The following is a 25,350-nucleotide window of genomic DNA, read 5'->3' as shown; positions in this document are numbered from 1 at the left end:
ACAGACATCATCTCGTGTATGTATGGTTCATCCCACCCCACCCCCTCCAGGCCAGATCACATGGTCCATCCCACTTCACTTCCTTAGCTTGGAGCTTCTCATCTTGACCGGTGTGACAGGATAGCTTCCCTCCCGCAGACAGGTTGCTGTCAAACGGCCACACCATGCTATCCCATTCCCGGTGTCTCACCAGGAATTTCGGTCGCTCCCTCTCTGCCATCCGCCAGGTAGGCGAGAATACGCATAATAGCATGCCATGTCATTGTTTTTAGTCTCACCCTCTCTAGCTAGGGAAGGACAACTCGTACCCTAGCTTTCTGTGTGTGTGGGGGGGGCTGTGGTTGTGAAGCAGTGCAGAGCTATCATGCTAATGCTAGGCCAAGCATGCTAGGCCAGTAGCATTGCAGCCCCAAGGACAGCATGACACTCAACGCCCCCCACAATCAGTGTATCAACTCGTATTAAAGTTGGGAAAAGATGTGTTTTTTGCGCATTTTGGCAGCCCGGGCTTGTTAAACTTAAAGGTCAACACTTGCAGGCTAGCACACTGGCTAAATGTACATTCGCTTGGTTTGATTAGTTAGCCTCCCAGGCAGGTGTGTAGGTCATTGCTTATGTGTGGGGTTTAGCACCTGTGTGATTATAGTGTCCGACCTGTTGATGGTTTTTAGGTGCTGATGTGAAAACTCAGTGTAGTTAATGATTTAAACTCAAGTCAGAAAAAGGTTGCTATTTTTATAATGCAAAACAAAAACATTTTATTCCGTTATTGACAGATAAAAGTTAGATGGAACACAACTTCGGGTTGTGTGAGAGAGGCAACTTTGCTGTCTAGCACTGCATTTTGATTAACATTTTGTTGGTTTTGGAAGACAGGCATATTGCCACTCTAATCAAGACTAGTTGTATAACAGGGCTTTTGTTAATGGGCAACTAGGTAACTTTACAAGATATTAAATGGTGGATGTGCAAATCCAAAAGCAAAGTCTCAGTAAAGTAAAACTATTGACACTTGACAGGGCAGGCACCCTTAAAAGTCCACTGCAAAGGTAAACAATAAAACAAGCACTGAACTTTCACAGGGGCGGCGGTGGCTCAGGGGTAGAGTGGCTGGATGGTAACCGTAAGGTTGTCAGCTCGAACCCGGGCTCCCACAGAGTTGCTGTCGAAGTGTCCTTGAGCAAGACACCGAACCCCTAATTGCTCCTGATGTGCTGGTTGGTGCCTTGCATGGTTTCCACCGCCATCGGTGTATGAATGTGTGTGGGTGAATGTAATGCACAATCTCTGTAAAGCGCCTTGGATAAAGGCGCTACATAAATGCACCATTTACAGAGATGAGATAAACAAAGTGAACTGTGCCTGGTGTCTTTAGCTCTACATTTTAAATTGTAGATGGTACCTAAAGTGACAATTTTAATGAATGTGTCAAAGATCATGAGTCAGAAGTGATCTTTGATTCAAACCCTATAATTCTCTCATCTCTTATGTTTAATTCATTCAGACTGTTTTTTTTTTAATCGATCATGTACTGTGAATATTAACTTTTGTTTTTGAAAGGTATAAATAATGGATATATAATTTTGGTTTGCCATGTGGCTCAGCTACTTAGTCCAGTCCACTGGCAAGTTGCCACATGCTCCTTCCTTGTGAGTTGCAAGGATGCAAGTTTGACTCCCGTTATGTGTCTACACTCTAGCAAAGCATGCCAAAGGCATGGAATTGGCTGCGGTGCCATTCACCCAAAATTTGAGAGGACCTGTCATGACATACTTATTTGTTTTTTTTCTATTAATTTGGTCATTAAGGTTCACAGAATGAGAGGTCTGCTCTGCCGGAAACATCGCGAAAAAGGAATTATTTTGCCTCATATTGGTTGTCTGTGTTGTGGTATACAAAAATGGCCATAACTTTATTTTGTGATGTTTCCGGCAGAGCAGACCTCATTCTGTTGAGCTTAATGACCAAATGAATAGGAAAAACACAAATAAGGTTAACCTCGATTCCTTGAGCTTTTGGGCCTGTGGCTCCCCGGCTAAATGCAAGCGCCCAGTGGGCCACTTTTGGTAAGCGGAGCTGGTGCTGTGGAATGCAGATCTTGGTGGTAGTAGAGTAGGCTAGTAGCAAATATTCAAATGAGAACTTTGAAGGCCGAAGTGGAGAAAGGTTCCATGTGAACAGCAGTTGAACATGGGTCCGTCTGTCTAATAGGATAGGCAAAGAAGTTATTGTTTATCAATCATGTCAGTCCCTTGTTGAACTATTCCACCTGTCCCTTGTCTTGTTTTTAGCACATGGCATGTTTTAATGTGAAAGGAAATTAAACGCTTTTAACTGGTTGTCTTTTTCCACAGGGGAATAATGTGTTAGCTCGTCGAGCTACATCAGGTATGAGACATTTTGTTGTCTAGTCTTAAAATCATGAATACCTTTTTTGTTTTCACTAATGCTGCTCAAAGGAAATCATATCCACATGCTCATCTTGTCATGTTTCAGCTCTATCAGCTAGCCATGGTATCACGCTCAACAATGAGTAAGTGCTACACCACAAACAAACACATACTGTACTCTGTTTAATTCTCTATGGCAGTAGAGGGGTAGATTTTGAGCATTAATTTGATATTTCACTTATCTTAAAGGTTCCTTGCATGAAATGTCTTCAACCCACCACCCTGCCTCACAGATTTCCTCCCATCATATGTCACACACTGCCATTTTTAAACTGTCACATGATTGCCTTCCAACTAACAGCTGTTGTCTGAGAACGGTCAACCACACAAGTGAAGTGGCCTCTGTTAATCTTTATGTTTTTATCATAAAGCATGTGCAGGTTGCATGACATTGGCATGCATGACTGTGCCCTGTTGCATGCAACCTAAAGTGTTCTGCAATGTAATCCTAAATCAACCTAGTACTGTATTCAATCTCATACATGCATTAGTGATGGGACTATATAAAAATAACCCCCAGAATGTTCGCCAAAAATAGCTGTTCTATAAGCTCACATTGCGGGCTTGTAGATGTACTATTTTTCACCAATCAATTTATGTAGATTTATGTACCAAGTGTGCTCTTTACAGGTCAGTTGAGTTTTATCAAGTATAGGCTTTAAGTCAAGTGGCACTGAATTTGCAGCTCAACGAAAGCTAATTCATCCTAGTGTATGACGGAGGACAATTTCACGATAAATTCTCCACGATACGATTGTCTGGTTTATTTATTTTTATCACGATAAACGATTATCGTCCCATCCCTAACGTACTATAATCTCTATGCATTCAGGATGGTAATCGTATCGTCGTAAAAAGATGCAGGGTTGATTTAACCACATTTCAGTTGGACAGCTGCTGAATTCCTGTGCTTTTTGTCTTCAGGAAATGTGATCCTAGGTCCAGTGTCTTCCAGATCCAGTACTTCAGGACGTCTGTAGCCTACAGTATGTACTGTAATCAGCCTGGAAGTCTTGTCTAAATTAACCCATTAACATTCTAAAAATGTCTTCTAAAGCCTAGCAGTTAGCTTAGTGTCGAAGTATCCTTGAGCAAGACACTGAACCCCAAATTGCTCCTGATGTGCTGGTTGGTGCTGCCATTGGTGTATGAATGTGTCTGTGAATGGGGGTGAATGTAATGCACAATCTATGTAAAGCGCCTTGGATAAAAGGCGCCTTGAATAAATGCACCATTTAACATTTATGAAGACAGCTTTTTCGTGTATTCTGCTTGCACATATATCAGCGCCTATGGTAACAGAAGGGAAAGTCAAAACGACATCAGTGGTTCTCAAACTTTTTCATGTCAAATTTTCAAAAATATCTGATCTTCAAGCTCATAGAGCGTCTATGAGCTTGAATACCTGCTATTTTTGAACAGCCAAACCAATGTGCTAACGCTAATATAGAGTATATTGGAGTTTCAGTGTATGCAGTGATCAACCTGGTTTCCCCGTCTCACCTTTATTTTAAAGGGAATGAAGTTGTCACAGTTAACACGCCTGCGTTTGCAGAATCTGTATCGGAAGGAGACGTGAGGTGGGAAAAAGGTATGTGCCTATGTTGTTGGTTGCTGCTACTGTGTAGACATTGTTCTGAATTCCAGGCTCTCTTCCTCACAGAGCTGTTGAGCAAGAGGTCAAAAGTCTTTCCCCGTTTTTAAAAAACAACCTGATTTCTGCTTATAGCTGTGGGAGATACCGTCAAGGAAGATGAAGTGGTTTGCGAAATTGAGACTGATAAGGTATGACACATTTAGACTCACTGGGACATAAATGTGAGGTAGTATATGTTCTCTGACACTGTATCACAGTACGTAGGAAATTAGGAATGCAAAAGATTGAGTAGAAACTAGAATATTGCTTTGCAGATCAGTAATAAACTCTCTGAAACTTCTTTAATAATAATAATAATAATGATAATAAAACTTTATTTGTATAGCACCTTTCATGACATGACATGCAGCTCAAAGTGCTTTACAGAACAATGGCGAATAAAAAGAAAAGCAAGGCAACGACATTAAAAAAACAAGCAGTAATGCAATACAGTGAGGACATGAATAACAAAAAAGATCAATTAAAAGCAATGTTGTAGAAGTGGGTCTTGAGCTGTGCTTTAAAATGTCTACAGAGGCTTTACAGAGTTTGTACTGTTTAGACTCAGTGAAATGGATATAAGTGGAAAGGTCAGAGAGGTTAAGGCTAAGGCTGGGCAATATATATTCTGTAAAATACTGTATGACACATGGTTTAATGAATGATGTGTGGTAAAATGACTCGCTGTACTCTTTCAACAATGTAAATGTATTTTAATGTAAGTGTCAGTTTAATCTGTGTAATATTATAGAAGTCTGGTTAATTTAAAAAAATAACAAAACCTGTCGGTTCAACCACTTGTCCCTAATGGCCCATTGGCCCCTACACACTGCAGGAGTTTCAAAGTTGTCGGCGAGTCATCAGATCGTTATGTATTTCACACTGCAGGAGTCTTTTTTTTTTTTTTTTTAATCTCCTGTCATTATATCGTTGTGGCTTTCACACTAAACGATTGGTCGCAGGCATCACACACTGCAAGAGTTCACCAAGATGCGATCCAGACCCGATATTCATTTGTTTTTATTGTATTCATTTCTACATCTCACGCACTTGCAGGATGCCGTGATACAAGCGTGAGACCGACACAGGACGCTTCTCTCTCTCTTTCTCTCTCTCGCTGCATGCACGCGCCACACACAGGATAGCCAGGCTACACAGGGCGAAATATTTGTGATAGTGTGTAGCTTACTTACTTTGAGACAGGACGTTAAATCTTGATTTTCATGAAATATAATTCTCCGTCTCTCTGCGCGCGTGTGCACACACAGAGAGCGGTGTGCACGAGGTCCAAAAATGTGCTCCGATGCGGTTTTATCAACATTATTCAAGTGAAATTAGTTGGTTTTATAGACTATTTAACAGCAACATTGGGCTAATATAGCTACCATTGTATGACACAGGACAGGTATTTACCCAAGGAATAAAGGTTATATATATTATTATCATCTGATCATCTATCGATACAGTCGACGACCGACGGTGTCTGTGCAAGTGCTCTCATTGGCTGTACTACAGGACTGCTCGGGATGCGCTCGCAACCCAGTTCATACTGTATGATGTCCAGTCGGCTACAGAGCCAAATATCAAACCTGCTAGATATTCAGAAGACGTCGGGGAGACGTCGGCGAGCACTTTTATCGGTGCTATATATCTTCTCGCAGAGCCTTTCACACACGGCGAGCAAAACCTCGCCGATCAAAGCCCGATCTTACCTCAGATCGGGAGTTTTGTCGGCGAGCGCTAAAAATGGTCCCCGAACAGCATAATCGGAGCAAATATCGTGCAGTGTGTAGGAGCAAATATCGTGCAGTGTGTACGAGCCATAATCTGGGCATTTCATTATTGGCAAAGATTCAGCGAAATAGTAGATCCACAAGCTCACAACCCATTGTGAGTCATTTGGTGTGCTTCTAAATGCTATTTGATGTATAGCAAAGTTCAAACTTAAAAGATGACTTATTCAGTGATAAAAGTATAGAGGTCATCTAACAATTCATAGACACATTGAATATTGATATTTGGTGCATAAATATGACCACTTTATCATAATATCTAGTTTAGGCATAAATGTCCACAATGTGCCTTGTATTAATCCTTCACATGACATGAATATTGATTCAAAGTCATAAGCTAAACAAGCCTTAAATATGCTAGTTTACATTCTTATCTTTATCCTACTAATAATTCGACTGACCAGTTTGAAACTATCCATAAAGTATGTCTTTTTTTTTTTCTCCTTCCAAAGTATAATCTACTAATCTAGTATTTTTGCACACCAATGTTTTTTAAATAATTTTAGAATGAATGTTCTTTTGTAGACCTCAGTGCAGGTTCCGTCTCCTGCAGCCGGCGTGATTGAGGAGCTCTTGGTCCCGGATGGAGAAAAGGTGGAGGGCGGAACTCCTCTCTTCAAGCTTCGCAAAGGAGGTCTGAGAGTTTAACTGGACTTGTGCTTGCATTAACAACAACGCGATGATAAACTTGAAAGCTCAATGTTTCTTCACGTGTTCACTTGTACGTCTTCCAGCTGCCGCTCCCAAAGCTGCGGAGGCTCCAAAAGCTGAGGCTCCACCCCCCCCTGCTGCCGCTGCTGCAGCCCCGCCTCCCCCACCCCCTCCCGCGGCGCCCTCAGCCGTCGGGGGCCCCATCCCCACCAGCATGCCCCCTGTGCCACCTGTGTCAGCACATGCTATGGACTCCAAACCAGGTTAGTTGTCGTCGGGGCAGTCAGCCCGTGTCATGTGAGAAGTGTTTAACTTGACCTCTGTTGCTCTCTTGATTAAGGGAGAGTGATGAATCCTTTTTCCTCCACGTGTAGACGGGGTGCTTTGATTGATTGAATACTTTATTAGGCAGCAATGTAAACGGCACAGTTCAGCCAAACACTTGAGTCTAAAAGGATGGCACCGCCGTCTTGTTTCCATTCAGGTTCTAGGTATTCAATTCATAACCATGACATGAAAAATAACAAAAATTCAAATCCTCACAAAACAATAATAAAGTAAAGTGGTTATGGGCTAAATGTGCCTAACCTTACATTGAGCCACTTGTTCCCTCAGCAGGTTCAGGGACCAGCAGGGGACCGTTAAAGTTCTGTAACACAGGGTAAAGTTTATGTACACTCAGAGTTTAATGAGCACTGAGGATTACAGTGTAGATTAGGGTTTCCGTTAGTTAAGTGGTTCTTACCCTTTTTAATTTTAAGGATCCATGGTTTGATATGCTTAAGACCATGGACCCCCATTTGATACGATTTTATCTTTAAGTCTCTGAGAAGAGACTTGAAGAGTCTATAGTCTATAGTCCCGTAAGAGTCAATTTGCACCTCTGATGGTCCCCGGAACCTATGTATTGAAACCATGCATTAAGCGGTACTAACGGCCTCGTTGCCATAGTTTCTGCAGTCAAGCCCACCCCAGCTCCTGCTGCCCCAGTGGCCCAGGCCGAGGGAGGGGCTAAAGGAGCCAGGACAGAGAACCGGGTAAGAACTCTGCCTAGCGTCAGTGAACATGGTTAACAAAAGTAACAAAGCGCTCATCTTAAGGTATTGTTTTTAACACCCTGTGTTTTTTCTTTTATCAGGTGAAAATGAACCGGATGAGACTGAGAATAGCCCAGAGACTGAAGGAAGCGCAGAACACATGTGCAATGTTGACTACGTTTAATGAGATTGACATGAGGTAGGAAAATTCAACATTAGCTGATATATACTTTATCAAGACCTCAGTGTGTTCGGAGGTCCGTGAATCCACCATGTTGTAGCACATCAAAGTTAGGCTTTTTGAAGCAAATGCTTTAATTTACCGCATATAGTTAAGTTAAAGCCAAGGTAGGGTACCGTTAATTTATATTTTCTGGTTAAAACAAAACATTACAGTATATTCTGATAGTAATCATTGCTAATCATTACTTACTTAATCATTGCTAGTGTGTTTGTTTGCGTCTCTCCAGCTTTTTGATAACGGGTGACAATTTCAGCCAATTAGGAGAGAGTACCGATTTGTCAGCTTATAGGATGATTGAATAAAACTTGAAGTAAACATGTGAAATGATGCAACGGTTTATCCATTCTCTGAGTTGTGCTGAGCCCGGGCTCCGTTGCCCCCCGGTGTCGTTCTGACATCGGAGGGTCTGGCTGCCCGGCCTTCGGTACTGACCCAGTGTTCTACTGGGCCAGCTACCCAGCCGGGCATGCTGGGATCTGGACCCAACGCTGAGCTTCAACCAAGACTTGAAATGCTGATTCTGATCACATGTCAGAATAAAAACAGATTTACATAAACAGAAACTTGATTTAGAATATACTGTATGAGACTCCTGTTACTGAACACAATAGCAATGAGTACTATCAGAACATTAGTTATTTAACCAAAGAAAATCACTTAACCCCCCAAAAAAAAATTTATGTATACAATCTTTAATTGTAGCTACAGTAAGTAATACATTGTAAACATTGTATAAATGAACATAGTGTTGGGAGGAAAAGTTAGCCAATATGATCTTTCTGTTCTAAAGTGTTAAGAGAGGAAACCACACTGTCGCAAATCGTTATAGATTGGAATCTGCCCAATAGGAAAAGCTTTCTGAAACCCAATACCCTTTTAAATGCTGGAATGTAAATATTTGGTCATAATGGCATCTAAAACGAAGATAAGAATTGTTAAAACAGGCTTTATTAATTTACAAGGAAATGTTATTGTCTGCGCTTTGCCCCCTCTGCTGAAGAGGACACTTTGAGGGTTTCTTTCCCCCCTCACATGCCCGGTGTCGGCTTTCAGCTATTCAGGGTTTTCTGTGTATCCTAATTGAATTGACATTGACCGTCTGGAGGAAGACTTCCCAGGCCTGGGCTCATCTGGAGCCGAAGGAGCTGCTCAGAGCAGGAGGCTGTAGCATCTGCAGGGGGCCCGCAGAGACCTGCACTCTGAGTGGAGAGCTACCTCAACCGATATGGGCTTTTATGACGGCCCAATAAGATTTACAGGCTCTAGAAAGTGAAGATTTTTATCGCTTCTTCTCTCCTTTCTCGGAGAGTGCGTGTCTTGGGGGACGGGCTAATTGTGTTAGCGGAGAAACCCTAGAGCCTCAACAGGGTTAGAGACAGGAAAACAAACAATTAAAAAGAGAGATACAAGTGGTGAAATGAGCAACGGTGAAACGATTAGCACGTCGGTGTCAATGGCAGCTATTCACCATGACCTGAAACCTCTTGTTTTTTTCCTGTAAAAATACTGTTCACCAGATTTTAATCATTCCCACCAGTGATACTTTCCATTAACACCCCGAACGCCCGGGGTTATTTAATCCATTAACCCATTCTGACCGGGAACCCATTTTGGTGTTAGCATCATGTTATGCTTTAGCTATTGAAAAATAGCAGATCTACAAGCTCATAGCGCGCCACCGAGTGGCGCGCTACGAGCTTGTAGGTCTGCTATTTTTGAAAAATCGAAGAACGACTGACATTTTTAGAATCTGATCTCAGGTCAGAATGGGTTAATCAGACCCAGTGTGTGTCCAGTGGAAAACCTCGTATGAATCTGATCTCAGGTCAGAATGGGTTAAATCATAGTGCCCAGCGATTTATAGCAGCGGAGCACATTTAGTGACGGACCGGATGTGATCCCGGATGTGGCTGAAGTAGCTTACAGTACATGTAGCCAAAACACTCGAGGCGATCGGCAACAACGGGAGGTATGATTAATTCTAACGCGACTATAGCGACGGGACTGCGGTGGGCCGTCTTAACACATAATCTTTTCTTAGAATTGTACGGAATGATAAATCATTCCGTCAAGTTACTCACGTTTTAAGATTTTCAATCTCGTCGGCTAAAATGGGGGGGGAACATTTTCGATGATGTCCCACCGGAAAATAACATTGAGTGTTGCGCAACAGACGCTGAGCGATCGGTTTTGATATCAATAATTGGAAAATTAAGGAAGTAACTTACATCAGTGGTTCTCAAACGTTTTAATTTCATGGACCACCAATAACTTGGTACGAAATGGATCTATAAGGGTCCTTTTCCATTTTATTTATACTCTGTAGACATGTAAGGGTCCATTTGGAACACCCTCAACCAAGGAACCCTGAGCCTGGACCACTACTTTTAAAAATACTGGTTTCATGATACTCTCAGAGCTGACAGACACTGCTTGCGTACATTTGAAACCGGAAATTAGTTTAGTGAAACCAATGTGCAGAATTTCCATAGACACCACACAAAGGTCTCAAGACGATTGTATACTGATTGTTTGTTCCTCCAATCCTCATGGCATATTATACTGTGAATATCTGCGCCATTAACAATTGGAAGGAATGCAGGGAACATTATGATAATTAAAACCTCAGTTGTTGTCCAATGTCTTGAAGTTCTTGCACTCTCTCCACAGCAACCTGTCAGAGATGAGGAAGACTTACAAGGACGCCTTCCTCAAAAAGCACAACATCAAACTGGGCTTCATGTCAGCATTTGTGAAGGCTTCAGCGTATGCGTTGACTGACCAACCCGCTGTGAATGGCGGTATGGCTCTTTTATATCAATGGTTACAAAACGTTATCAGTTCGGGACCCACAGGATAAATATGGTGTCTCCCTGCCTGGGCACCCAAACGTACATAAATGCATTATGAACTAACCACTTTAAAGCTCTATTTAATTGTGATAATAGCAAATCTACAACCGCATAACGTGTCACGATGTGATGAGAGCTTGTAGATCTGATATTTTCTGACTGGATTTATTTTGTATATGCGTAATACGTTTTATATATAAATTATTTACTTGCAACCCATGAAAATGGCTCCACGGTCGTCTGTAATAAACCCATGATTATGTGGACTCAAATCATTTGATAATCATACCTAAATAAATAATAATGATAAAGTTTTTCTTGTACTCCGTTTGTAGTCATCGATGACACCACAAAGGAGATCGTGTACAGGGACTATGTCGACATAAGTGTTGCAGTAGCCACACCAAAGGTACAACAATGTGATTATAACGAGTAAGCCTTTATGTTCTGCTATTGTCTGTAGTGTAAAAGGCAGATGTATTCCGTCACGTTACTTTTCCTCTTTCTCACAGGGTTTGGTCGTACCTGTAATTAGAGGAGTCGAATCAATGAACTTTGCGGACATTGAAAAAACTATTAACATGTTAGGAGAGAAGGTAATATTTCATAAATGAATACAATATATTTTTAAATCGACTAACTTGTTCTACAATGTTGGTCCTGACTTTAATTCTTGTTGTATGCCTGTAGGCCCGCACAAACCAACTTGCCGTTGAGGATATGGACGGCGGCACGTTCACAATCAGCAATGGTGGAGTGTTTGGGTCCATGTTCGGAACCCCGATAATCAACCCCCCACAGTCTGCCATTCTGGGAATGCACGGAATATTTGACCGGCCTGTTGCTATCGGGGGCAAGGTTTGTATTGTTATATTATATGTATTTGCTTGTTCCAGGGACCCCCAGAAGCGACATATTCAACTATTTGCACAAATGTTCATAATTCTTCAAAAATAGCAGATCTCAATAACTCTGTTCATAAATGAGGCTATGAGCTTGTAGATCTGCTATTTTTGTTTTTATTAAAAAGTCCCCGGAGAAAAGATGTATTAACGAACAAAATGACCGTGGACTTAAGTACAGTAACGTTTTAAGACCATGGAGAAAATGTAAACGAATGCAAAAATCTAAAAGCCATTAAACATTGTATTTATTATAAATGGAAGAAGCTGTGAATAGACAATGACATGTACGGTATATTGTCATTTTAATTGTGCAACAATGTAGAATGTATAGACTTGTCAAGTGGCTGTATTATCCCCTCGACTGAACCCCTCCCAATCCGTCAGGTGGAGATCCGTCCCATGATGTACGTGGCCCTGACGTACGACCATCGTCTGATCGACGGCAGGGAGGCCGTCACCTTCCTGCGCAGGATCAAGACAGTGGTGGAGGACCCCAGGGTGTTGCTGCTGGGCATGTAAACCCTTTTATATACCAGCAGAACTCCGGCTAACAACAACCCGCCGTCACACAAACTGGCTGTGTCCTCCGGATGATCCACACTGTAACTACAGTTGATTTATTATTGTGTTGGTTAACTAGCAAAAGGGAGATTGGAAGAGAGAGAGCCAGGAGTGTGCTGGACTTTTCCACGGATGGAAATGACTGGCTTTGTTGCGGGTGTTTAAAAATGGTTTTGGGGTTTCAGGAGTGACTGATCTCTGTAGATCAAAAAGGATATTGTTCAACGCATGTGCGTCACTGTGCGTCACTTGCCATTTTCTACACAAAATTTGAATAGATTCCAAATAAAAGCAAGATGAATGCAATTTTAAGTTAGCTGAACTGCACATTGTCATTTCATTTAGTTGAGAGAAGAACAATATTATCACATGTTGAACTACAAACCAAGAAACACTATGTCCTACAATGTCCAAAGCATCAAATACCTTGAGGTTGTCTTCTAATTCACAGAAACATCTGAGGAAACATGTTTATGCTGTGTAAGAAAGTCACTATTTAAGAAAATAAAAGATTTTAAACAATAAAAGCTACATTACCTGACTTTAATGTTCTTTCTTTAAAAGACTAAAAAGAGTGATAGATACTGTATGTATCCTGAAGAACAAATACTTTGTTTTCACTGTAAAGTACATATGATTACATGATGCAGTGCAGTGACTAACCCACTCTAAAGCCACTAACACAATTTCTCTCACTTCCCTGTTCACAGGCATATTATACTGCATCATGCATAACCCCTGCAGTGTCCCGCACGTCAAACTATGCTGTCAGAATTACATGCGGAACCCGTTGACAGCCATATATCATTCATTGGCTATTCCCAGCCAAGAACCAGAGAACCAAGTGTAATTTGGAATTGAGACTATTTGCTTTCAATGAGAGACTGGCCTCCGCTTAAGATTTACTATCAAACTTGGCATTATTTGAACCCAAAAATAGGCCTTCATTATGCCCCTATCTCTCTAGCCCAGTGGTTCTCAAACAATTCCATGTGTGTCATGGACCACCACATTGAGAACCTAATTCATGGACAGGATCTCGGGGCGAAGGCGTGGCGGAGAGTGTATTCGACTTGGTGAGCCAAGCGTTGCATCACTGCTTTTTGCAGATGATGTGGTCCTGATGGCACCATCGATCCAAGAGCTTCAACTCTCACTGGACTGGTTCACAGGCGGATGGATGAAACTTTAAGAATCATTATCTATCCCAATGTCTTAACTAAATGTTTTTCTTCTGACTTTAGTTAATGTTGGTGAATCTAAACACGTCTGTAGAAACAATGTTGAAAATGAAGACATTGATGAAAACATTTTTTAATATATACAGATTAGGTTTATGAAATATCACATAATCACAGAAGAGGTAAAACCTTTATTGCCTAACGCCCTCGTTTTGCCAACTATCATCTTTGGCAGATGGTCCAAAAAGTGTTAATGATTATTTGAGAAGAAAAGGCATCAGTTGTCATGCATGGTGATGGAGATAATGATGAATGTTTAAACTGAACTGTACAATAATGTTTCACAACTCAAACTGTTGCCTTCCTATATCAAGAGTCCAGAGTCTCTTTCATACTGTATGTAAGTTAGAGATCAGACTGTCGAATGAGTTTTGCTTCAGTCTGACATTAACGGAAAACACTAGCAGGGAACTAGACTTGCAGCATCATGAATTGGCCATGTGAGGGCGCTCAGGTACAGTACAGCTAGAATGCTTAGTGTTCAGGCAACCATTTTCAACTTGGCTTCCCCACCTTGTGGACATGTCATTTATTTTATAGTGTATAAGAAAACTGGCCGTCAAATGTTAGAAAACAGCGAAAATAGCAGATCTGCTATTTTTGCTATTTAAAAAAACAAAAATGACAACAGGACTTGTGGTCACCGAGCAGAGGTGTCCAGCTAGCAAGACAGCGCTTTCCAGGAGATGCAGCTGAAAAAGGGGTGACATTTGATGTCGCTCACCCCTCCTCCTCCAGAGCCCAAGCGATAGCCAGCGTCAAACTGAAGCAACTATAGGGAGCAGACAAAACACAGTGTTGAAGACACAGTACTACTGCTTATACCATTAAGACCTGAGGCCGATACTACAAACGTGGAGTCTCCTGCTGACAAATTATTGTCTCAGGAATGCGTCATGGGGTGTCATTGATAGAAAATAAGTCATTTCTTGGGTGAACTGCTCCTTTAATACATTATGTTATAATTTAGCAGCTATTGAAAAATAGCAGATCTACAAGCTCATAGCGCGCCACCGAGTGGTGCACAAGAGCTTGTAGGTCTGCTATTTTAGAATAATCGTGAAAATGTTCCTCAAATCTTTCAGAAAATTGTCATGATTTAGATTTTTTTTTTCTTTTTTTCCCGACGTCAGGCCTGAATGGGTTAAGCTTTTGCAGAAAATAGCTGTGACACATAGATCGGCTATGATATTTAATGTAGAGCGAAAACAGAAACAACCCTAGTATAAAGCCCAGAGGGACTAACTCCGGGTAACCATATTAGGGTTTAAGTTGGTCAGGGCTCACCTCGGTGAGCAGGGATGCAGCCGCAGGGCTCAGGTGGTCAGGGATGAACAGCTGGGTGTGAGAGTGTATTCCTGCTGGATGAAGCTGCCACAGGGGCTGAGGAGGAGGAGGTTTGTATGAGTTGCCATTCACTAATTCCAACATGTCACATTCATGAGCTTTGCTGTTTGAGATGCAACACATAAGATCTTCTTACCATTCCTGTCAGAAGCTCAAATAACAAGGCCCCCAGACTCCACCAATCGCAAGCTTCTGTGATCTTGGACACTCCTCCAATCTCTATTGGTTTAAATTAGATTACGTTATAATCACGCAAATGTGTTTTCATATTATTTGATGTGTTGTATTACTGTGCCACCAATCTGGGAACCCATCGGACAAAAAAAAAGGAAATGTATTCAGAACATGTTAGCCTCTACCACCACCACTAGGTGGTGGGTTTTTACCAAGGAACCCAGTAGCTTTTACAGTATCAGACTTTTTGGTAACACTATTCTTAAAACCCATGTCTATTATGCCTTATAGAACTATACAACATACTTATACCGTAATCATGTATTACATTATAATCTCCATATACATATCATTACAGTTATAAGCACTCAAATTATAATGCTTACTGTAAATCGCTCTGGATTAAGAGCGTCTGCTAAATGCCTAAATAATAATAATTCTTTATAACAATAATAATAACACATAAAGCATTTTATATTGACTTAAACGGTCAGGTATCATAATTTATAATTGGTGGCCGCATATGAATATGCAGAATACATTTTTATAATTTACCTTATAAGGGATATAAAATGCTTTATAATGTGTTAACTTACGATTGTTGTTATAAAGCATTACAAGAGAGACTACATATGAGAGACTTATGCATGTCTACAGTGTTGCTGTATTTCTACAATATGTTTATGATACATACATTGGGAGACACTTAAGTAAAGTGTTACAGCATTCTTACCTGGTGCACAGTACATCTGTTCCATTGCTCTGGGGCTGATCTCTGACTGAACCTCACTCCACTGGCCAAAAAATGACAGACACACCTTTCCTGGAGAAACAAGTTATTATTACATACAGTATGTTATGTTTAAAAGAATAAAAAGTATCCGTCTTCTCCTTGCGCAGGCTGATTTTCAGGAAATGGATGAACTCACCATTGCTGGTAAGTAGAATGTTTTTAGGGTTGAGGTCCCGACACAGGACCCCCTGCTGATGCAGACTCTCGAGGGCCAGCAGGATTTGTGCCCCCCAGACCCGCGCCTCTGCTTCGGGCGTCCCCCAGCCCAACTGGCCAGCCTTCTCGTCGGCCCCGGGAGACTTGCCTGTGAAGCGCGGCAGGTAACACCAGCCGTCCACCTCGATGATCTGGTCCTCCTCCTGCCCCTCGGACTTCAGAAAGGCATCCATGTCTCCTCTCCTCCTCTGAGGCGGAGCCCCTGGGGGATGGGACGGATACGGATCGCCGCCCAGGGGCCCTAATTCCCTGGTAGTCGGGCCGTCTTTCCCCCCGGGGCTCAGCAACTCCCAGGCTTCCTCCACTTCCTCTCCTGGCTCTTTGGAGCGGGCCTCCCCTGGGAACATCCCCCCCGAGAGGGCTAGGGAGATCCCGGGGCGCGCCCCATGTTTCCCCCCAGCGCCGCTGTGGCAGCCAGGAGCAGAGGAAGAGCGGTCGCCTCCTAATGTGTCTGTGTCCGTGCACTCAGAAAACACTGCTCTGTCTGTGCTCTTGATGACCGGTATAGCGTTCCTTTCATCTGCCGTGGGACTACAGGTGATTTGGCCCTCTACTCTGCTCGGGTCTGCAGTGTTCCCAACATACGAGGTTGTGTCGCTTAACACAGGTCCCTCGAGAGGGCCGTTGGAGATCCACGGTGCCCTGCCGTGCATCTGGGTTTGGCAATGAAAGGGGATTTGCAAAACGGCCGGAGAGGAACTTGTTTGTGAGCCAGGACTCATACCAGTGTTTTCCACGCTTGTCGACCCTGTTTTGTTTGTATGCGGTGCGGTATGTCCTTGAGTTCTATTTAAATCCGCGTCAGTAACTGCATAGGGGTTTATAGTCTTGGAGTTTTGTGCCGGATCTGCAGTCTTCCAAGCAACTTCAAATTCGGAGCTACACTCTATCAGTCCCATTCCGGCTGTCTTTTTGTGAAACTCCGACATGACACCAAGAGCCTGACTGACGCGGGCGCAAGCGAGCGGAAGAGCGGGCTTTTCCTGAGTTCCTAATTTGCTTTGCAAACACAGACTGGGGGCTGGCGGATGGATACGGGGGTTGACGTGTGTCCTTGTGGGATCAGAGAGCGAAGTCGGCCGCTCCAGCCGAGCATAAAACGAGGCCGCGGAGCGCGTGTTCTGCAGACAGCCCGTCTCCTCGATGTAGGAATGGGTGCCGCAGCTCTCCAGGCGTTGCTGAGTCTCGTACCACGAGGTGGTGGACTCTGCGTCGCGGCCGTCGTCGTTCTCCGTCTCTGGCAGGGAGGTCACGGCCGAGCTTCCGCTGTGGTTGTTGTGCTGGTAGTCTGTGCTGATGGAGGGAGACGTGTGACTGTTCTTCAGTTTCACCCCATGCTGGATGGGACCGAGGCTTTCTCTGTGCTGCTTGACCCTGTCGCTCCTCACCTTGTGCAGTTTGGAGAAGAGCCTCCCGCCTTAGAGAGTAGAAGACAAAACCCAATCGATATCATTGAATCGATCAATATGGACAACGGTGGAACATTTTTTGAAAAATCTTGAAAGTGTTTTGTGCTTTTTGAAACACAAATCCCAGCCTCAGGTCTTAATGGGATAAAGAGTGTTGGTGGTCACCTTGAAGATGTTCCAGATGCAGGTACACAGCGTCTTCACTGACATAATACCTCAGCAACTTCACCATGTACGGAACCCCCTGGGGGATGATGGTTGGCTGGTCTCTGCTCTCCCAACTCGACTTGGCCAGGCTCTGCGACGACACACACACACACACACACACACACACACACACACACACACACACACACACACAGTAAATACTCAACAAAATTTTGAAGTAAATATTCTGGTTAATATAATATCAACGCATTGCTGAATTTCCCAGAAACATTCTTGTGTCTTGCTAAGAGACACGTTGACAAATAGACCAGAGTCAAGAAGCGAACCATGGGTGACCTTTTGCTTACCAGAGCGCTTTTCTAACCACTAAGCTACGGCCGCCCGCTACGCACAGTACAGTACAGTACAGTACAGTACAGTACAGTACAGTACAGTACAGTACAGTACAGTACAGTACAGTACAGTACAGTACAGTACAGTACAGTAGTTTGGGATGCCCTGGATATGAATCTGTTTCAACACCTCTGTCATCTCCTCTCGCCACTCTCCGTATCCTCCCTTCCCCTGCTTTACTATCTAATAAGAGCAAAAGGAACTGCCTCTTTCCGCATGTTTCTCTGGTTACTGAAATTGGAGGTGCATGTTGTCTGTTAAGGGGTGAGGGCAGAGGGCTTTTAGATAGATCAATGAAGAAAGATACTCAGGACTCCCATTAACGGGGCCGTCACAGAATACAGGAGCTGGCTGGCTGCCACAGACCCTCCCCCATAACATACAGTATGAGCTTTCAGTTGATAAAAGCTTTGTCTCTGGGTGTTCAGTGCTGTATATTATACTGTACTCAAACATTTCATGTCAAAAATATTGTACCAGGGGACCCCATAAGACAACATGCTTACATTTGTCAAAATGTAAGAAATGTATTTGAGGTTGTAGAGTGGCTATTTTTGAGTAACTCCTGTAGCATATACGTATGTAATGTCTTTTAGAATAGAGTTGAGAACTCACCTTCACAACAAATGTCTCCTTATTGACCATGCTTTGGACAATCAAGACCTTTGGAGGCAAGAACAACATTTTCAGAGGATGGAAAGTCTGTGATCACCCGCTCGCACGCACGCACGCACACACACACACACACACACACACACACACACACACACACACACACACACATGCACGCACGCATGCACGCAGTCATTGAGAGCCCGGTGACCAGCTCATAAAGAAACACTATTTCTGAATGACTGAGACTGAATGACTAAAGTAATCGCTTCTGGAAAATAACAGAAGGCATATAACACATTATTGTCTGCTGTGTTGCTTTTCGATGTGTACACATTTTATATTGGTATCTAAAGAGTACAAAGTGCGATTCTGAATCTGAACGTGCCAAGTATTGCGAGACTGTCCACCGTTTCCTGTCTGGCAGCCAAATCTTGTGATACTGTACCTCCGAGACCGAAACGATACCAGCTGCGGTTTAAATCCTCAAATGAAATAAAACTGTGCACTCTGTGCACATTGAAAAGCAAGTAATTAGAAAACAACCTGTGATATGTCTTCTTTTATATTCCTGAACCGATTATGGTCTATGGTTCATAAATAGAAATACTAGTGTTTGTTCAAGAGCTGGTCCAACCTGCTCCATCCACTGCCATGTATACATGTATACATGTAACTTCCGGTGCAAGGTTTGCCACCCATGAAAGCGTCCATGAAAAGCGTCATGGCGTATTGGTGACTTTACCTTTAAAGATACCTTGGAATGTTCCAGGAAGTGAGGTACCAGGAACAGCTATACAAGTTTCAGGAAGTGAGGTAATGGGGGTTCTGTTTTGGGTGTGAAAGAGTGTTTGTTGAGGTTTAAGAGACTCTTTAAAGCCTACATTGTAATCCAAATCAGAACTTTGTGGCCGATAAACTTTAAGATCTGAATAAGTGAAACTTGGTCGAAATGAAGAAGATATTCTGATGGTGTATAACTGGAATCTACTGGAGCTTTGGGTGAGAGGAATATAATTGTTCTTTTAATGCAATGCATTTCTATTTACTTTGTGGACTTTCAGGATTACAAGATTTTTGGACAGATTTGTTTTTGTTGAATATTACTGGATTACTTTGGATTACTTACTCTGGATTACATTACTTTTATGAACTGGGGGAGTTGGGGGACTGGGGAAGGGACAAAAGATCAGGGGATTTTAAAAGCAACAGCTTTGTGTTTTTCGGTTATTATGGTCTCCAATACAGGGTTTAATTACGGTATGAAGAATTACTGACGCAAGTACAGGACCTTTATTTATTTAATACAACTCAGACAATTTACTGTATATTCGGATTGTTATAATCTCATGCAGTCTATCAGCGCATAGTTTATTTTCATATAGCAATCGTTATTTATTCCAATATGATAAACAGGAATTCTAAGTATTCTGTGAAAGGCCTCTATTGCCCTATAACAGCATCAGTATATTACCATATTAACCTTGGCGTCACTGTTTTCGGTGTGTCATTATTGTCAATGTACAGCCAAGATTGTAAGAAAATGAATGTTCTTCAAAGAAAGAGTGCAAAGGGTGCTACTGTATGTACAGTACTACGTACCTTATCAACGACCCCTACTACTTTACACATCTCCAGGTCCTCCACAGGGGAACTCAGATGTCTGATTGGTCGGAATCTCAGGCTGCTGTAGCCCTGGTGACAGAAAATCATGGTAGACATTATAGCTAGGAAAAATACAAAGGTATTTTGTTTTTGTCTGTTTTGTATTGTTGCTCCCCATCCCCTTTCCCCAAGCGGACCACAGCGGAAACAAGCCTATCAGCTTCCTTGTGTCTGTATCCTTTTGAATGTATTTTCAATAAAGTAATCAATCAATCAATCAATAATAATAATAAATAATAATAATAAAACTTTATTTGTATAGCACCTTTCATGACATGAAATGCAGCTGCTTTACAGAAAAATGGAGGATAAAAGAAAAGCAAGGCAACAACATTAAAAACAAGCAGTAATGCAATACAGTGAGGACATAAATAACAAAAATAAAGAATAAAAGATCAATTAAAAGCAATGTTGTAGAAGTGGGTCTTGAGCTGAGCTTTAAAAATGTCTACAGAGGCTGCCTGACGAAGGTACAGTGGGAGCTTGTTCCATGCCGACGGCCCGTAGAAGCAAAAAGCTGCTTCCCCGTATTTTTTAGTTGCCATTTTTTTTGGCAAAGCGAGCAGGCCAGCAGTGGAAGACCTTAGGGGGCGGTTTGGGACATATTTAGGCAGGCAGTCATGTAGGTAGGAAGGTGCGAGACCATTGAGAGCTTTATAGACAAGTAAAAATCAATCCTAAAAACAACCGGAAGCCAGTGCAGTGATGCCAAAACTGGAGTAATATGTTCTCTCATCTTAGTTCTAGTTAAAACTCTGGCTGCTGCATTTTGGACAAGTTATAATCTGTCAGTTGTTTTCTTAGGCAGTCCTGAAAAAAGTGCATTGCAGTAGTCAAGCCGAGAAAAAACAAAGGCGTGGATAGGGTTTTTGCATCGTCTAAGGACAAATAGGCTCTGATTCGTGCAATATTTCTAAGGTGAAAAAAGGCAATCTTGGTAACATGATTAATGTGTGAATTGAAATTCAATCAGAATCAATAATAACCCCCAGGTTCTTTACTTTACTGTTACTTTCTACAGTCAGGTTACCAAGTCTGCTTATTATTGATTCTTTCTGCTCACTAGAACCGATTATGAGAACTTCTGTCTTATCCTCGTTTAGCTTGAGAAAGTTCTCACTCATCCAACATTTGATGCTAGACAGACAGGTAGGGGTGCATACGTTTGTTAGACATACTAGCAGTCTGACAGGCATTAGTCCGACAACACCGTCGCTCCCGACATTACAACTAACCTGTGGCTCCCGACATGTGTGGCACATTATTAACCCGTGGTTAAAACTAACCTGTGGCTTCCTGTGAGGTTAGGTTTAGTGGTTGGGTTTTGGGTAGGGTGTCAGACTCATGACTGTAGGACTGTTAGTAGTCATGTTTGTATGCCTTGTTTTTCATATTAGATTTAAAAAAACCGAATGAGTTACTTTAAAATATATAACCTTTATATTTTGTTCTGTTGGGATTTGCAGTAACACTTCAAAGAATTAGGAGATTATTCAGGAGTATTATGCACCCATTGTGACACTAATCCCCACAACTTGCTTTGGTAGCTTCGTGTCAGTGAAGGATATGTATCTTACCCCGAGATGAGAGCTTCCCTTCCCTAAGTTGTCCTGCAGATGTGAGATGAAGATTTCTTCAGCTCTTTTCAGATATTGAGTTGTCTTCCTTTTCACGGCTTCCCGGCGTTCCTTGTTTGGATCCACTGTACAACCCACAGTACAACCCATAGATTCCACTTAAATAACAGCAATACAATCACAGGCAGCCACTACTATAGTACTATAGACTCAATATAAATCTGGTGATAGGGAGGAAGTGGCCAGTTATAAACACACTGACCCATAGCATGTGATGGGCACAATTATATACTACTCAAACAGGATGAGGAAGTCGTGTCACATGAATAAGATGATTCCCTTTGCTGTCTTCTATTGTGTCATCAATCAGCTGTGTTTTGATCAAGCACTGTTAATCAAAGTGCTTCAGTCAGGATAATGCCATCATTGATGATGATTAATCCAATTAACTACTGGAGGCCTAATTGGTCAGAGTAGGCCAGCCTATGAAGCCAGTATTATGATGTCAATACTGATCCGACATACAGACAGATACACAGACATTCCTGGAATTAATTGACAGACAGACAGGTCAGTTCAGCTGTGTATTGTTTATAAATTCAGAGCAAAACAGGCTCTTATTTTGAGTTAATGTGCAATAATTTAAATCAACACAAATGTTCGTGCACCTTTTAATACCTCATAAGCTCTCTCTCCTTATGTCTAGTCAAGCCAGGTTGTTGAGTTAGAAGTGAACAAGAAAGACTGATACTGCTATGATGCATGTGTTTTTAAATCATCACGCCAAACGAGATGCTTAAAAAGCCTGTGGTGAAGAGGCGTTCAAGCAGGTGAAGTGGCAGCACAAGCAGGAAGTGGCTGATGTATTGTAATGAATGTCATGCTTTGTTTTGTTTTGTATGCCTGGCCTTCAGCAAGGCGACTGACTGCAGCGTTTCTGTGACTATAGAATGTCAGACTGGAGACCGAACAGCGTGAAAAAAGAAAATACATTGTGCCAAAGCTTGTTTTTTTTAAACGGCTCAAAGGCTGACAGCAACAACCTCCAGGGGGTCAGACAGCTGACAGAGTATAGAGATCAGGTCAAGAAGAGGTGTCAGGGGTTCTTCTAGGGAAGATACTGTGGGGCCTAAGCTAGTTAAAGCTACACAGGAGGAGGAAAATGAGGCTGCATTAAAATTAAATGATTAAAAGGACCGTCTCTGTGATCGATATAATCCACAACTTAATTCAGGGCAACATTGCCAAGGATATCCAGGCAGAAAGTTGGAATGTTTTCCGTTTAGCCTGGGAACAACGCAGGACCTAACAACATCAGGATCAATGCTCAGTTGTTTCGAGGTGTGTGACTGATGTTGTCAATGAGAGGCTTGTCACAGTGTCCACTGATAGTTCTTTGTCAAGTCGCTAACAGAGATCCTTGAGCATTTGACACTAGTGGACACACGCCTGTGTATTGGAAATGCCACAGATGGGGCTTCAAACATGCAGTACAGAGGCTTCTCTGCACCGCTGGTGTTGCATTCCCCCAACCATGTGCACGCATGCATGGCGCTACAGTATATGCACATGTTCTCAATGTTATGCTGCCTGGTGCCAGTCAGTGACTGGGAGTGGATCACTGTTGGATCTACTCAGTGACAGTGTGTTAATTAATAGTGGACTGAATCTGTGAGAGAAGGAGAGCCATAACAAGATACAGGCCACGCTTAGAAGCCCAGAAGAAACTATGTCGATGATATGGAAAGCCTCTCTAGATGGTCTGTACGTTGATGTGTGTCTATGCTCACTGCCATGCAGGAACAGAAGACGGTGAAAGGAAATGCACCAAAGCCAGAAGATGCAAAGAGGGTCAAGTCAGGTATGAAACAATACTGACAGCTCATTTATTCCTCAGGGTATTTAAGAATACTTCCACTTGAGTTGAGTGTTGAGGACAGGTTATGTATTCTATGGCCATGTCATGTGTGTCTGATCACCAGGGAGTCAGTCAAGAGTGAGCGGTACTGGTGAGCGGTGTGTGTATGACTAATAGGCTGCCCTTTCGATTGTGCTCTCACTCTACCATCTCTCTTCACAAGTAAATGAAGGAATACTGCAAAATGATGGAGCATGCACGAACAAAACATAATTTCACCCACAGTAAACCTGTGATGTGACAAATAAAATGCCTGATTCTCATTCTACTGCACGTGTTGTCTTTGGGCATGTACAGTATGCTGTTCATGTGGTGAATTGAAACGAGTGCCTTTAAACATGTACTGGTAGCTTAGCTGCGTGGTGATAAAGGACATTTGAAATGCTGTGTTCACTTAAACATAAACTAGTTGTCAAGCAGGTTGATACAAAAACAAACATAGAATGTGCACTTACACTGCACCCCGTTGAGCAGTAGGTCTACTCCATTCTTGTAGTAGCTAAAAGCAGCTTCATAGTCCTCGTTGACCTCGCGGTCCAGTGCCATGCGGATCTGCTTGGCTGCCTCCAACAGGTAATCGCGCTTTGCCATGGCGGCCCTTGTTCGGCCCGGTTAAGGTCAGGATGGGCCTGAGCATGGAACACACAACCAGGTTACACAGTCAAATGTAAGTGTTAATATCTGTGTTCTTATTTGTCCCAATCGGTCCTAGATACCTAACCATGTACATTCAGATATGCAGGTGCTATATACTGTAGCTATGCGGGTCTTTTCAATAAAAGGAAACGAGAACAGAAAACACAACTGACAACAACATAGCTCTGGTTCCATTCTTACGCTGTTGTCGAGCAGAAAACTTGTATCCATATTTCAGCTTTTTTCCCCAGTTTTATTTTGTAAATTAAAGCCGTACTTCATCATGCGCAGATCATGTATCGTCACTATTTTCAAAGACATTTTAATAATTAAAAGGGAACGGTTTGGTTTCCACCCGACAGCAACGATATTTAAGTAGCAATGTGTGCGACTGTAGTGTACTGTAACCCACCTTTGCTCCCTGCTCTTATCAGCAGTGGCATTATTCATCTCTGTGACTTGTCAACAGGCTCAGAGTGTGCGTCTGCCCCTCTGTGATTTCAAGGCTGGAGTCTTTATTGCTGAGCATGTCGAACCAAGCCACTATAAAAGAAAGGAGAGAAAGAAAGGGTTAACCTTCAGACTAGAACAGGAAGTGAGTAGAAGCTTGCGGTCACAACCGATCAATGGAAAGTGCCCAGCTGCGAAGGATCGAACGAACGAACGCACATGATGACAAGGACATGACTCAGACAGAGAGATGCTATTGTTTTGTTTCGACTTTCTTTATGTCACAAGGCTCTTTTACATGTTGTATATAGGCTACAGCACAATAATAGGCTACTTAAAATGCAATTTTGAAGTATAGGATATATCATATCAGCCGGAAAGATGTATTTCTTGTCCCAGACAATAAGAAAAGCCTTAATGTCTTCTCAGTTAAGTCTAATTTGATTGATTGATTGAAGTATTTATTAACAGTTTGGAGAATTATACAGTAGGCTACATTTCAAGCACAACTCAATACAAAAACTGTTATGTGGACGACACCATAAAGCATTACACTTGTTTACAATAGGGTTCACCCTTTTCAATCATAACATTTACAAATATATTTGTAAATGTAAATGTT

At 42.3% G+C, this 25,350-nt stretch overlaps 2 protein-coding genes across 2 annotated transcripts; one reads left to right on the top strand and one right to left on the bottom strand.

Annotated features, from left to right (window-relative positions):
• The first annotated feature begins 79 nt into the window (after positions 1-79).
• Positions 80-12,670, top strand: dlst (dihydrolipoamide S-succinyltransferase). The gene is made up of 15 exons (XM_080784895.1): positions 80-227; positions 2,355-2,388; positions 2,497-2,533; positions 3,375-3,436; positions 3,967-4,041; positions 4,180-4,235; positions 6,405-6,513; positions 6,614-6,793; positions 7,482-7,567; positions 7,669-7,766; positions 10,482-10,612; positions 10,999-11,072; positions 11,176-11,259; positions 11,354-11,521; positions 11,953-12,670. The coding sequence occupies exons 1-15, from the start codon at positions 165-167 to the stop codon at positions 12,085-12,087; spliced, it is 1,392 nt and encodes a 463-aa protein (XP_080641021.1). The 5' UTR covers positions 80-164; the 3' UTR covers positions 12,088-12,670.
• Positions 12,671-14,031: 1,361 nt separating this feature from the next.
• On the bottom strand, positions 14,032-24,233 carry rps6kl1 (ribosomal protein S6 kinase-like 1; the record flags this gene model as incomplete). The annotated part of the gene is made up of 10 exons (XM_080784201.1): positions 14,032-14,142; positions 14,658-14,753; positions 14,854-14,936; positions 15,625-15,714; positions 15,821-17,317; positions 17,475-17,607; positions 18,486-18,533; positions 20,085-20,177; positions 21,725-21,849; positions 24,098-24,233. 10 exons carry the CDS (start codon positions 24,231-24,233, stop codon positions 14,032-14,034), a joined length of 2,412 nt encoding a protein of 803 aa, XP_080640327.1.
• Positions 24,234-25,350: the final 1,117 nt, after the last annotated feature.

The sequence above is a fragment of the Protomyctophum bolini genome (genome assembly GCF_963924005.1).
Source record: "Protomyctophum bolini genome assembly, chromosome: 15".
NCBI lineage: Eukaryota > Metazoa > Chordata > Actinopteri > Myctophiformes > Myctophidae > Protomyctophum > Protomyctophum bolini.
The sequence above is the reverse complement of the archived record's forward strand: the minus strand, read 5'-3'. Positions and strand labels throughout refer to the sequence as shown.

Excerpts from the sequence above, each read along its gene's own strand:
- dlst (XM_080784895.1), top strand. The coding sequence starts at position 165 with ATGCTATCCCATTCCCGGTGTCTCACCAGGAATTTCGGTCGCTCCCTC. Across the intron at positions 228-2,354 it reads CCCTCTCTGCCATCCGCCAG|GGGAATAATGTGTTAGCTCG; the intron begins GTAGGCGAGAAT and ends CTTTTTCCACAG. Across the intron at positions 11,522-11,952 it reads CTGTTGCTATCGGGGGCAAG|GTGGAGATCCGTCCCATGAT; the intron begins GTTTGTATTGTT and ends CCAATCCGTCAG.